This window comes from Hibiscus syriacus, unplaced genomic scaffold (genome assembly GCF_006381635.1).
Source record: "Hibiscus syriacus cultivar Baekdansim isolate YM2019G1 unplaced genomic scaffold, ASM638163v2 tig00111440_pilon, whole genome shotgun sequence".
Classification (NCBI taxonomy): domain Eukaryota; kingdom Viridiplantae; phylum Streptophyta; class Magnoliopsida; order Malvales; family Malvaceae; genus Hibiscus; species Hibiscus syriacus.
The window spans coordinates 151,099-164,894 of NW_024063094.1; the positions used below are offsets into that span (position 1 = coordinate 151,099).

The following is a 13,796-nucleotide window of genomic DNA, read 5'->3' on the forward strand; positions in this document are numbered from 1 at the left end:
TTTCATCATGAATTGATTTTGTAGTGAAATCTGGATTGATGACCTTTATTAATGCGAACAAATGTTCTTCACCTTTGCCCCCCTGTGTGGAGGGTGATCATTGGTTTGGGTTGAATCAGAAGAAAAATACTATAGGCTCAAAAGGGGACCACAAGGGATATATATATACATTTATTAAAAGGATAAATGAAACAAAGCCGTTCATCATCTCATACATGAAAGTCTTTGTAAAAGAGGTATCCCCAGGGGGACGAGTATTCAGGATTAACCTTATTTATATGAAAACAATATAATTAATGCATGATAGAATTATTTCAATGATTCCATTTATTTCTTCTTCTTCTACGTGGTCTTACTATGCCTCAATTATTCGAATTCTCAAAACTTGATCCGTAACACTCCATCTTGTCTTTCTTACAGGAAAGGTCCTCGTCATGCCCCCAGGATTTATTGAGGTTGGGAAACAAATGTTGGTTCTATGTCTAGGAAGGGAAATGTGTGACTTTAAAGTCGTACTTTTGAAAAGGTAATATTATGGAAACGTTATTTCTGTCTGGGAATGTAAAGTACAGGTTTTGGTGCCTCGAGGAGAATAAAGGCATGATTTTATGGTTTCTTGGGGAAGTGATATCAAAGTTCAGTCTTAGTGTTATTCTGGGTAAGAAACTCAACAATGGTTCTTTCGACTTTGGATGAGACATGGAAGGTCTAATCTCGCCTCTTGTCAAAAGAATATAATTAATGAAGTAGTAAAAGAACTTTTAATTCATTTGATATTCAAATAATTACAAGATTAAGACTTGATTCACTGCTCATGATCTTGGAAAATGACGTAAGTTCATTTAAAAAAAATCCTTTCAAAAAGCTGGGAAAAAGGATCAAAACATGATCAAACAAGATGTTGCAAATGGCATAAAGCTCCCTGGTGAATGAAATGATCTCTTCTTAATTTGGATGCCCCATTACTCATTTAATGTAGCAACACCTGACCCAAACAGATGCTATATATTATTCTTTGATACAGTGGCGTTTAACTCGATCGGGTGTTACACATTGTACTCTGGTGCCCCACTCGAGCTCGTCATCCATTGTTTCCATTTGTTTGTTCATGATGAAGAAGAATTAGTATGAATGAATGATCTTAATATTACTGTTACATAACCTTCCATAAAATATTTTCATGTTTTCATAACTAGTGCACATAAAATGCTTAAATAAACAAATGCAATGCAAATGTATGTATGCAAAAGGTGTCATTCCAGAGTGATCATCTTAAAACAACTTTCATTTAACACAAAAGTTTTGATATATCAAACAACTTTACACATAAGGAATAGCTTTAACTCTTAACTTCTTTATCTCTCTCAAAAGCCAAAGTAACTTCCACTCATGCTCGGGGGTTGAGTTGTCAATCTGCTTCAATTCTCTTGCAAAGCTAGCTAAATCAACCCATTTGTGAACCACATCGCTTGCTTGGGTCATAACTTCTTTCATGACTTTGTCCCTTGTCTCTATCTTAAGCGCCAATTCTCGGAGCTACAGACACTGTTGTTGATTTTTCCTTGTAAGAAAGTCATTGCGGTTATGAAACTCTTTCATAAGATCACTACAGTCATCCATAATCTTCATCAACTTCTTGTTCTTAGCTTTAGTGGCTTCTAGCTCAGCTTCATGATATTTTCCCAAATTATTAACAGCTATATTGTGCATTCTTTCTGCAATCTGTAAATCATGAGCAAACTTCTCGGCTTGACATTCGTGCACCTTGCAATTCTTTCTCCATTGTTCAGCATCATTTTTCAGTTTAGTGACCCCTGTTATCCACTCATCTGGGACATTTCCTATACCAGTAAATTTAAAGGTTTGACTGATCCTTCAAAAAACATCTTGCATGGTTTCCATCTCTCTACTCAATTTATTATTTTTCTCCTTAAATGATGAATATGAGCTTCGTACTTTGGCAAACAATCCTCTTCCTGGATGCCCTCACTGATACCCTTACCTTTGGTCACTTCTGGTTTAAACTCAGCAGGATAATCCGTTACCAAAATGGGTTGTCCTTTCAATTCAAACTCCAATACCCCATGATCTAGAAGAAGTTGGACTCGACGTTTGAATGTAGAACAATTCTCAATAGAATGTCCTTGAACTCCAACATGATATTCACAACGAACGTTGACGTCATACCAACTTGGATATGGAGGCTGCAAAGGTTTCACATAATGCGGGGCCACTTCTCGGGCTTCTAACAATGCATCATACAACTCCTTGTATGATATTGGGATGAAATCACAACGAGAGCCACCTATCGACTTGGGTTGGACTGGAGTTTCCTGTTTTACTTCCCCTGATATCGGGAGTAGACTATCAAATATCATCGAATTTCGACTGCATGACTTCTTTTCAACCTTCTGAACTTCTATAGTTTCCACTATTTCTTTGGCGTTTCCAAACAGCTTATTGATACGAACAATGATTGTGTGTGATTCCTCATACTAGTTAAAATCAACGGGCTCTAAAGTAATCTCTTGCATATTTGACACCTCAAGATTGTTTTCATCGAGCTCTTTCTTTTCTGTTGTAGAAGACTCACTTTCTTTGGCCAAAGCATCTATTATATCCATCATCCTAGACATATGCTCTCTCAACTCTCTTATCTCCTTTCACTCTTCCTCAGCCATGTGATCTTTGGGTGCAGATCTCTCCACTATTCTCGGAGTTTTCATAGGATGCCACTTCTTAACTGTGTTATAGCCTGCTTGATCACGAAACCCTTTGTCTGTCATGAAAACCTTTTACTATGATGATCACTCAAAAATCAACACCTTTTGATTATGTCATGATCATGCAATGCAGATAAAGAAAACAACATATAAACTAGTTAGTATGAAAATGATAATAAAATGATAAAAGGTAACATTAGCAAAATAAATAAATTAATAAGCTAATGCAAAAATAAGAATGCAAATGCAAATGCAAAAGGCATTAATTCCAAAAGTGACCACTATAGAACAACTTTCATTTAGACAACAAGAATTCATAACACCATATAGTTAAAATACAATTGTGATTCTCCATTTCTTCATCTTCTTGAGTTGTACTCTTCATAGAATATAACATTACATCTCAAAGTTATCGGCATATTTTATCAACTTTGATGACGTCAAATGTCCTTAAATTGAATCTTGAAATCTCCATTTTTACTTCCAATGCGAAATGGTCTTCGTGTCTTTATGAAGGGTCTTCTCGTCCTTGGTATTACTGTATTTATCTCCTGAGGGAACATCTTCGGCCTCCGCTCCTTTGAAATAAAATCTTAGATCAACTTCAAACTTCATTCATCGGATGCCTTTCTTCATGGATCGGCTTCAATCAATTTCAGATTTCTTTATTTATCGGATGTCCATCTTCATGAATCATTCTTCAATCAGGTTTAAATTTCTTCATTCATCGGACGTTCTTTTTCATGAATCACTTGAATGTCTCTGGATATCCCATTTTTTAGTACATGGTTAAGAATTTCTTGCCTCATTATGACCATGCTTCTTATTAGTCAATCACTTACGAATTAATACCTTAGATGATATGAAGATGCAAATGCAAAAAAATCACAATAAAATATACACAGGAAAAAATAGGTTAGTCCACATAAGATAAATAACAAAATAATTAGTATAGAAAACATTAAATAAAACCTACCCTCATATGCTGACTACTCAATCGTGCTTAGTAGATCTTACCCAAACAGGATTTCTACCCACAGGCTTTGTTATTCACAAAAAAAATCATAATCGCATGATATCTAATTCACATACTGGTTTGAAAACTAAACCTAACCGTATGATTTCTAGTTCGCATACATTTATTCGAGAAATTAAAATTACACTAAAGAATGCTCAAATAAGCTTTTCCTTGTATACTCTCCTCACAGGATCATATGATCTAGGTAAAGTTGTATCTGGGTTCTAAGTTTACTACATGCTGGGTTCGGTTCTAAAGTAAGGGGTCATCGAATTGTCCTTTGTCGGTGCCCCCTTGGGCTACCGAACCCTCAATCCTGGCCCATCACAGGCTTTCGGATCGAGTTCAATTCGAGGGGACACACTTCCTTATGTCATTGCGGAGGTGAAAACCTCACGAGGATCATAAGGCATGAGCCCAAAGAGCGTTCCACTATCCCGCACAGAGGTGAAAACCACACGAGGGAGTAGTTACTTACTCTTACTTAAATAGGACGGAGCGGGGTTTTAGCTCATGTTATACAAATGCAGATGTGCAGTGTGTGAGGAAAAGTGAAAACAACACATAATCACAAGACACTCAAAAAATCAATCCTCTTTAGACATAATTAATCTGAAACCATTAACAAACAGATCAGTACAACTATTTATTGGTTAATCAAATTCTGAACAAACAATATTAAAACCAAATAGGGGGATCAAAAACCAAATTAGAACGAACTTGTAGTTTTATTTGCAAAGACAATTTATTAATCGACTAATGGCCTGACTCTCTAAAAAAAGGTTCCCAGCGGAGTCGCCAAGCTGTCGAAACGGTTTTTTTCCGGGATGAGATTTTGAAAACCACACCAATTTTTAATTATTCTCTTCAGATTAAATTTAAATTAAAAGTGAATGTGATTAAAAAACCTCTCGTTTCGAAAATTTGGAAATTCCTTTATGATAAAAATATTGTTCGATGAGTCGCCACCAATCTTTGATTAAGGTGTGATTGGACACCCAAAAATGTTTTGTCATTTTAAATAAAAATTAATTTTAATTAAAACAACAAATTTAGGTTCGCGTTACCAGAAAATGAGTTCGGGAGTCTGTTACACGTTGGGAAGGATTAGCACCCCACAATGCCCTAAATCGGTAACTAGTCGATTAATTAATTGTCTTTGCAATAAAATGTACAAGTTCAAAATTAATTTGATTTATGATCCCCTAAAATAATATTTTTCGAAATTTTGGATGAAAGAATAATAATTTAATTATTTCCTATCGAGAAAGAAATGATCTATAATACCTTAAGCAATCGATTCTTACTCCAATCGAAATAAAAAAATATTAAATTTCATTCTAATTTCAAAATAATAACACTCAAAATAATTTTAGAGATAAAAATATATTCATTATTTATGATCTAACATTATTATTTTGAAAACCCTTTAAAAACACATGCAAAAGTAAAAAACTATCAAGCAATTGATTAATTATTATTTACCAATATTTAATGAGAATAAGGGTATTCAATTAATTAATATCAGAGACGAGACCAGATTCGATCTAACTGTCTTTTCTCGATGAATTTAATTAAAAGAATACGAAGGATGTTATATAAAATATTTAAACACCACAAATTATATACATTATAACTTATATATATATTAATATATAATGTATAAAAGTGACTTAAAAAACATATTAACTTCAAAATACAAATTTCACGAAATAACTATATTTAAGGATTAAACCATATTAAATAAAATATTACTATTTTTAAATACAAACAAAGTAAGAATTAAAGTATACATGCATATATTAAATGGTCAAATGTATGAAGAAATAAATCAACCTTTAGGACCTAAAAAGAAACATGCAAAAACATAGAACTATAATGTCTAAATGACAAAAACAAAATAATCAACATTTGTGACTAAAATTAAATAAACATGCAATACAAAGACCAAATCAAAACACAACAAATTAAATTTAAAGGATAGAACACCAATTAATCAAAATTACACGCCAAATGCATAAACAAACAAAAATAACATAAACTGATGACTAAAATAAAATAACAGAAACTATAGTGTTAAAATCAAGAAAACATATATATTCATATGCTGGAATGAAAAACACACATACAAGTTCAGGGATTAAGCAGAAATTATACCAAAAATATATAACATGTGTCATAAATGATTCATCGGCCATCGTGTTGCTGCGCTGCCGTGCCACCGTCCGATTGTCCTGAAATTTCAGTATGATGTTCATATTGACATCGCGCAACTTTTGACTGTTCGAAATATTGATCGGAGGTTTCGATCACCGGCGAAAGGCCAAAAACCGTCTGGATTTGTTTTCTCTAATTCACCACCGTCAACCGTCCGATCGTCATGAAACTTCAGTATGCTGTTTGTGTTGACATTACACAACTTTTCACCGTTTGAAGTATTGATCGGAGATCCCGATCGCCGAAAAAAAGCTAAAAACAGTTCAACTTATTTTCTCTGATCTGCCGTCGTCCACTGTCCGATCGTCCTAAATTTTCAGTATGTTGTTTGTACTGGTCTCGCGCAACTTTTGACCGTTCAGAATGTTGATTGGAGATCCCGATCGCAGGCAAGAGGCCAAAAACCATTCGGCTTATTTTCTCCGATCCACCGTCGTCCACCGTCTAATCGTCCTGAATTTTCAGTATGTTGTTCGTGATGGTCTTACGCAACTTTTGACCGTTCGGAATGGTGATCGGAGATTCCGATCAATGGAGAGAATCCGACATAATCATTAAAGCCTTTTTTTCCTTTTCTCTCTCCCGTCTCTCCTCCCACGTTTTTTCTCCCCTCTGGTGTTTTACCTGGTATCCCCCTCTTTTATGGTTTACCAATTATCTCCATCATCTAATTGGAATATGATAATTTCAATATAATATTGGTAGTGGAATCATGTAGTGGAATCATGTAGTGGAATGATGGGTTGGTTATGTTTTAGTGAGTGATGATATTTTTATTGATATCATGGCCTTTGACGTAGGTGATGATGATATTAGGTAAGTTGGTGGCTTGGTGGCCGGCTGAAACATTTGGCTGGAGCATTCAGAGGCTACTCGGTTCGAGTTATCTCTGGGTCGGGTCAAATCCAGGTCGTTGTAAGGCCTGAAAGAGAAATAAAAAATAGAAATATTAATAATAATTAATAATATAATAATAAAAAAAATGAGACGAAAAATGAGTGTCGACAGATACCATATGGAAGAGGTATCGATACCTATGTGGAGGGTATAGATACCCGGGAAACTTCGAAGCTAATTTTAGTATCGGTACCTGGGTAGGGTATCGGTACCCTAGCATAGAGGTATCAGTACCTTGGGGGTGGTACCGATACCACTTAAGTTGGAAAGTTGAAATTAGAGTTTTAATTAGTTATATTGATATGAATCGTATTAAGTAGTTCGAATCTCGATATTCATTAATTTCGTATTCGTATAGATATTGATCGAAAGCAAAGTTCGGATAAGCTGTCAGATTGAGATTCGCAAGAAAGAATAAGAGATTGGTAGTGTCCATTGAGACCCAGGTGCGTACACGATGATAAGAGTAAGTTATGCTATGAAATTAAGACGTGTGATAAGTCTAATTCCTATATTAGGTGGCATGAGTATGTGAATATAAGCATATAGGGATATGAGGCTTAAATGTATCTGAGTCCATGCATATGTTAAAGGTAAGTGCATTTCTATATGTGATTTTATATGAATATATGATAGCATGAGTCGAAGCATGATTAGGATTGTGTACTATGTGAATGTGCCTTGTTTGTATTACATGTTATGTGATATGCATTTATGTGATATGTAACACCCTGACCCGTACCTGACCCGAATACGAGTCCGAGATGTTACATTGACTTTTTAAAACAATATTCTTACAAAATAATAAAATATTTGAACTCATATTAAGAAAATACAATAATATTCTATTAAAGTATGCTTCATTATAAAAATTTAAGTCAAAAACTTATTTATGAGCAGTAAAATATGATATGAACAATACCGTATGAACAATAATGAACAGTACTGTGAACAGTACCGAATTCTAAAAATTTTCTAGATTGCTTCAGGGGTATCGATTCCCCTGCTACAGGGAACCGATACCCTGCTACAGTACTGCTACAGTACCTCGGTAAAACATGTATAAAACTTATAAAATTTAAAACGTTCATCATTATACATTTACCATTTACATATATATGTTTAAAACATTCCAAAACTCGATCAGAGCGTATCCAATATAATTCTTTTTTATTATATGCCAACTAAATTCTTTCTAACAAAATACATGTAATTCGATCTACATTTCTGATCTGATCTTCGGTAAGGAGAGCTGACATGTCTTGTTCCTCTTTACTTCTCTTTTCGTTTTCCAAACCTACGTGTGAAACAATCACACGCTAAGTCGATGACGTAGTGAGGCATGAAATCATGTAACATTACTATACTCATAGCAATGTATAAATAATTAATACTATCATATCATATAAAAACATATATCATTAACATGCTTTTCAATACTCATATTATTGTTACTAATTCCTTGTGATCATATAACATGTTGAACATTTACATATCATAGAACACATATCATTTCACAAAGAAATACACATAGCATCCTATAATTCATGCAATACATTTCATATCACCACAAGCATATGCATCTTATATATTGTATTTGTTATTGTCTCTTATCAGCCCATGTACATTATTGAGAACTTAAGGAATTTGATTACATTGAGGTTGTGCACTATTGCTGTCACCACAGCTCGTACAAGTCCCACTGAGTGGCATATGAATTTTTTTCCCGAAGGATCGCGTAGAAATTTGCATCGAAGTGTCGCGTAGAATTGCACCGTAGTGCCATATAAGATTTGTCCATAAGGACCACATGGAAATTCCTTAAGAATCATATACATATACCAAAGATCAAGTAGGTGTCTTAAAAGACCTCATACATGTTCCAAAGAATACATATATGTCTCGGAGGACCACGTAGAATTGTCTCGAAGGACTGCATGGACCCTCTACTCTTGGCATGCCAACTATACCCCTAGCTCTCATATCACATAACATGGACATTATCATTTATGTCATTTCACATATTTATATATGCACATAGTTCACTTACATGTAGAACATTTTCATATGATTCACTTTCACATATCACATATCTTATATCTTGTTCTTATGTCGTCTCATAGACATATCATTTCCATACCTTTATCACATAGCTCATATAATTTTTCCTGCATATCCATGTCACATATTTCATATTACTTTTCATGGAATCACGTAGGTTGTTTCATATGGCTTATATCATTTCTCCTTTGTTCATATACATATGTCATATATACATCTCCTTTGTTCACGTTGGCTCTAGCTACAAGGTAAGTTGAATTTTTATTGTTGATTTCTTGAATTTCCAAGTGGGTTTTGATTCTTTGGGTGTTAAATAAGCTTAAGGAAAGCTTATATGAGATTTAAACAATAAGATGAGTGAATTAGGAAGGGATTTGTAAAATGAGTTTTAAGATGAATTTTTTTATATGGTTTGGTTTTTAGAGTTTTGATGAGATTTTTAACTTGCAATAAGAAGGATTAAGAAGTTTAAAGCATTAGAATTGAATTTAGAATACAAGGAAAGTTTGATGAAATTCTTTGATTCAAGAGTTATAGTGAGATATTGAGGATAATGAAGTGTTATAGTGTTTAAAGAGGGTTTACATATGTATAGATAAATTTTAAGGCATAAAAAGAGGTTAACAAGTAGAATTTGGGGGCAAAGTGTTAAATTTTCGGGCTTAAAAATGAAAATCTGGGCAAGGGGTATCGGTACTTGTTGAGTGGGTACCGATACTACAAGGCCATTTATGGGGAACTGATGCATGGGGTATCGATACTTGTATGAATAATATCGATACTATATGAAAGAGGTATCGATACCTATGTGGAGGGTATCGATACCCAGGAAACTTCAAACCTAATTTTGGTATCGGTACCTGGGTAGGGTATCGGTACCCTAGCATAGAGGTATCAGTACCTTGGGGGTGGTACTGATACCACTTAAGTTGGAAAGTTGAAATTAGAGTTTTAATTAGTTATATTGATATGAATTGTATTAAGTAGTTCGAATCTCTACATTATTTAATTTCGTATTCGTATAGATATTGATCGAAAGCAAAGTTCGGATAGGCTGTCAGATTGAGATTCGCAAGAAAGAATAAGAGATTGGTAGTGTCCATTGAGACCCAGGTGCGTACACGATGATAAGAGTAAGTTATGCTATGAAATTAAGACGTGTGATAAGTCTAATTCCTATATTAGGTGGCATGAGTATGTGAATATAAGCATATAGGGATATGAGGCTTAAATGTATCTGAGTCCATGCATATGTTAAAGGTAAGTGCATTTCTATATGTGATTTATATGAATATATGATAGTATGAGTCGAAGCATGATTAGGATTGTGTATTATGTGAATGTGCCTTGTTTGTATTACATGTTATGTGATATGCATTTATGTGATATGTGTTATTTGATAATGATATATGAAACAATAGAAGAATGTTACCTGAGCTACTTGATAATAAGTCATAAGATTACATGCATATGTAATATAAGTTATAAGATGAGAAAATATGTGTTTATATATACATGTGGTCTATATGAATGTAGGTATGTGTGATAAATGACGTGACTCTATTAGAATGTTATATGATATGCTATGTATGTTAAATGATATAATTGAATTATGTAATTGTATAAGAAATGATATGAATTATGTGAGAACATATATATGTGAAAATATGTTTATAAGATAAGAACCATGACCATGAGCTATGTGAAAATGAATACAAGTAAATGTGAGAAGCTATGTGATACTTGAATGTGAAGTATATGGAAATGTGCTACGTGAAAGTAAACTATGTGCCTATGTGAATATGTGAAATGATATAACAGATAATGCCCATGTTATGTGTTATGAGAGCTATAAGTATAGTTGGCATGCCAAGAGTCGAGGGTTCTACGTGGTCCTTCGGGACATATGTGTTCTATGTGGTCATTCGGGACATATGTGTTCTATGTGGTCATTCGGGACATAGTGGTCCTTCGGAAAAAATTCTACGCGCCCCTAGTGCGAATATTACGAGCTGTGGTGACAGCATATGTGCACAACTTCTATGTACTCACATACCTTAAGTTCTCAAAAGTATACATGGGCTTTAAAGATAATAAATCACTTGCTATGATAATATGTGTGTTTCTTTGTGAAATGGTATATGTGCTATATGATATGTATAAATGATAAGTTCATGTTAATAATAATAATAAGTGCATATGTGTATTTGTTATATGAGATTATATGTGCTTGTGTATGATATGATAGTAGTAATGGTTCATGCATTGTGGTGAATTGGGGTCTAGGTTATATGTTTTTGTCAAGCATTTACTCATATGATAGGAAGGAAATTAGTGATAATAAAATGAGTAATAATAAGCATGTTAATGATGGGTTAAGTATGTATATAAGTATGATGTTATATTGCATGATATGTACATACATTTGTTAGTTTGCATATGTATTTACATGACTCACTAAGTCTATGATTTAGCGTGTAAGTGTCTTACGCGTAGGTGTTGATAAGCAAGAGGATCAAGCTTAGGACCAGCAGAACAACATATCTCCACTCGAAGATCAGATCAAAAATATTTTGTAAAATATGTCTTGTTATGTAATTTAGTATGTTGGCATGTAAACAAAGTCTTTAAGTATGTACGCTCTGATGGAGTTTGATAATGTTTTGAACATGTTTATATAAAAGAATAACTTTATAGAATGGAAGTTTTAAATTTTCTATGGTTTTTATAAAAGTACATGTTTTGAATAGTTAATGTGACATCTCGGATTCGTATCCGGATCGGATATGGGTGGGTGGTGTTACAATAATATTTCATTTTATTACCGATATCACTCGATGAGTTCAGGCATGAACCTTTAACAACTGCAAATTCCGTAGGAAATGATAGAATATAGGAACTACGAATCCTTATCTTTGATTCCATTCGGTTGATGAAATAAAAGTAAAAAAAGGAGGAAAATGAAGTAGAGAACGGGGACTAAGAGACTGGATGAGATAAACCTTCCACACCAAAGTTGATGATAAACTTCATATGACCTTTCACTCAGCTGAAGGTCTCCACAAGCCTGACAACGTCCACTGAAGAAACTCCAACTCTTTCACATCATTTCGAGTCTGAGTTGCAGAGACAAAGTGAGTATGACAGTCAAAGGTCAAAAGTGCAAAGGCTATGCAAAGAAAATCAAAATGATGCATTTGGGATATGTTAACGGCCTTCCATTTTTCTTGGATTTATTCCATCATGCAGAAGTTTCTCATGTCCTTTTGAATTTAAGGAAAATAAAGAATCCAATGTGTTGGAACATTTCTGGTGTGTTGCTATTGCATGTTCTGATATCAGCTAAGGAAACAAAGAACTCATGCTCAGGTGCCTAGACCTACATATCATTGTGAAAATTTGGTAAATAAACGTACCTTTTCTCTGTATAATCCTTCTATGGTGGTATTAAGGTCCTTATCTGTAAAAGGTCTGTCTCCGTCTTCTGTAGGATGTACTCTTTTTAGCAATGGTGTGCTTATTTCTCCTTTACAAAAAAAACTGAACTCTGGGCATTCAGTTGCAACTAAATCAACCAAAGACGGGAACTCAAAGTGATACTTCCCTGAGCAAAAACTTGTAAGCACCGGTAAGCTTTGAAGTCTGAAATACTCCAGATGCTTGAAAATGATGCTGTACGTTCCATTATCTGCATCTGCTATGACTCCTTCTAGCTTTCTGCAATCTGTTATCATCATCCTTTTGAGTTGCACCATGGTTTTAGCTGTTGAGGGTGTTATTAGAGTACTAAGTCCATGACATTTTGATATTTCAAGAGTAGTTAGATTTTGGAAACACGCTGTGGATGAAACTAAATGCTTGAATTTGGGGCATTCCAATACTTTTAGAGTTTTCAGGTTTTGAAAAAGTATTCGAGGTTGAGGCTGAAACTCTTCCTTCCAGAGTTGCATTAGCTCGGGAAGTTTTGACAATCGTAAATCACTGAAACTAGCCAGTTCCCATGCCTGCATATTTCCCTCAATGCCTTCACGCTGAAATATTTCAGCAAAGGAAGCACCATCAACAACAAGCCTTTCAAGCTTAGACAAGGACAGAAAGAAATCAGATGGAATAACATCTGGCTGCTTAGGTAAGCCCATGAGCTTCAAGACTTTCAGTTTGGAGAATGAAGTCATGGAAATTTCATTACAAAGTTTACTCAGGTTTCCCATGTCTATGATTCCTAATTTCTCCAAGGAGGGAAATGCCACCTGCATAATTATAAGATTTGCATCAATAACTTAACAGAAGTGGAGATAAAGGTATAGTAAAGGAGTTTTGATAACCTTCTCATCACATAGAACTGTCAAACTGGTATTTAGATTCTGTCTTGAGTTGTTTCTAGTTGCAGAACTGGAGATGAATGTCTTCAACATAGGGCAACTCTGAATCCAAAGTTCTTTCAAGAAGGGGAACTCGAGGTAATTTCTGGAGCAAAACCTTGTGAGATGGGGGAGAGCAATAAGCAATAAAGTGACTAGTTTAGGGAACATTTTCTTGCTCATCCTTTCTTTTTTTGGTAATCCTTTTGTGATTATTACCTCTTCCAACATCTCACAATCAAGAACCTCAAATTTCTCAAGATGCACAAGGTCCATGGCCATGGAAGGATTAAATAGATATCTCGAGTTCCTGCAGTTGTAAACTTTCAGAAACCTAAGGTTTTTAAAGTCCAAAATTCCTTGTGGATTCCAGTTCCTTATTTCCATCAGCTTGGAAAGAATCATGGAGTACCACATACTCGATCTCACGGCAGTGAATCTATAAAAAGCAACACATTACAATACCGAAATAATTTCATTAAGAGAAGGCTTTCCAATAACCTTCTTGTTTCCTGCAAA

The 13,796-nt window shown here is 34.4% G+C and overlaps 1 protein-coding gene across 1 annotated transcript; it reads right to left on the bottom strand.

The window, feature by feature from the left end:
* Positions 1–11,797: 11,797 nt before the first annotated feature.
* Positions 11,798–13,709, bottom strand: LOC120163313 (probable disease resistance protein At1g61300). Its single transcript, XM_039173280.1, has 3 exons — positions 13,242–13,709; positions 12,333–13,166; positions 11,798–12,032 (listed from the first exon to the last, which is right to left on the bottom strand). Exons 1-3 carry the CDS (start codon positions 13,692–13,694, stop codon positions 11,958–11,960), a joined length of 1,362 nt encoding a protein of 453 aa, XP_039029211.1. The 5' UTR covers positions 13,695–13,709; the 3' UTR covers positions 11,798–11,957.
* Positions 13,710–13,796: the final 87 nt, after the last annotated feature.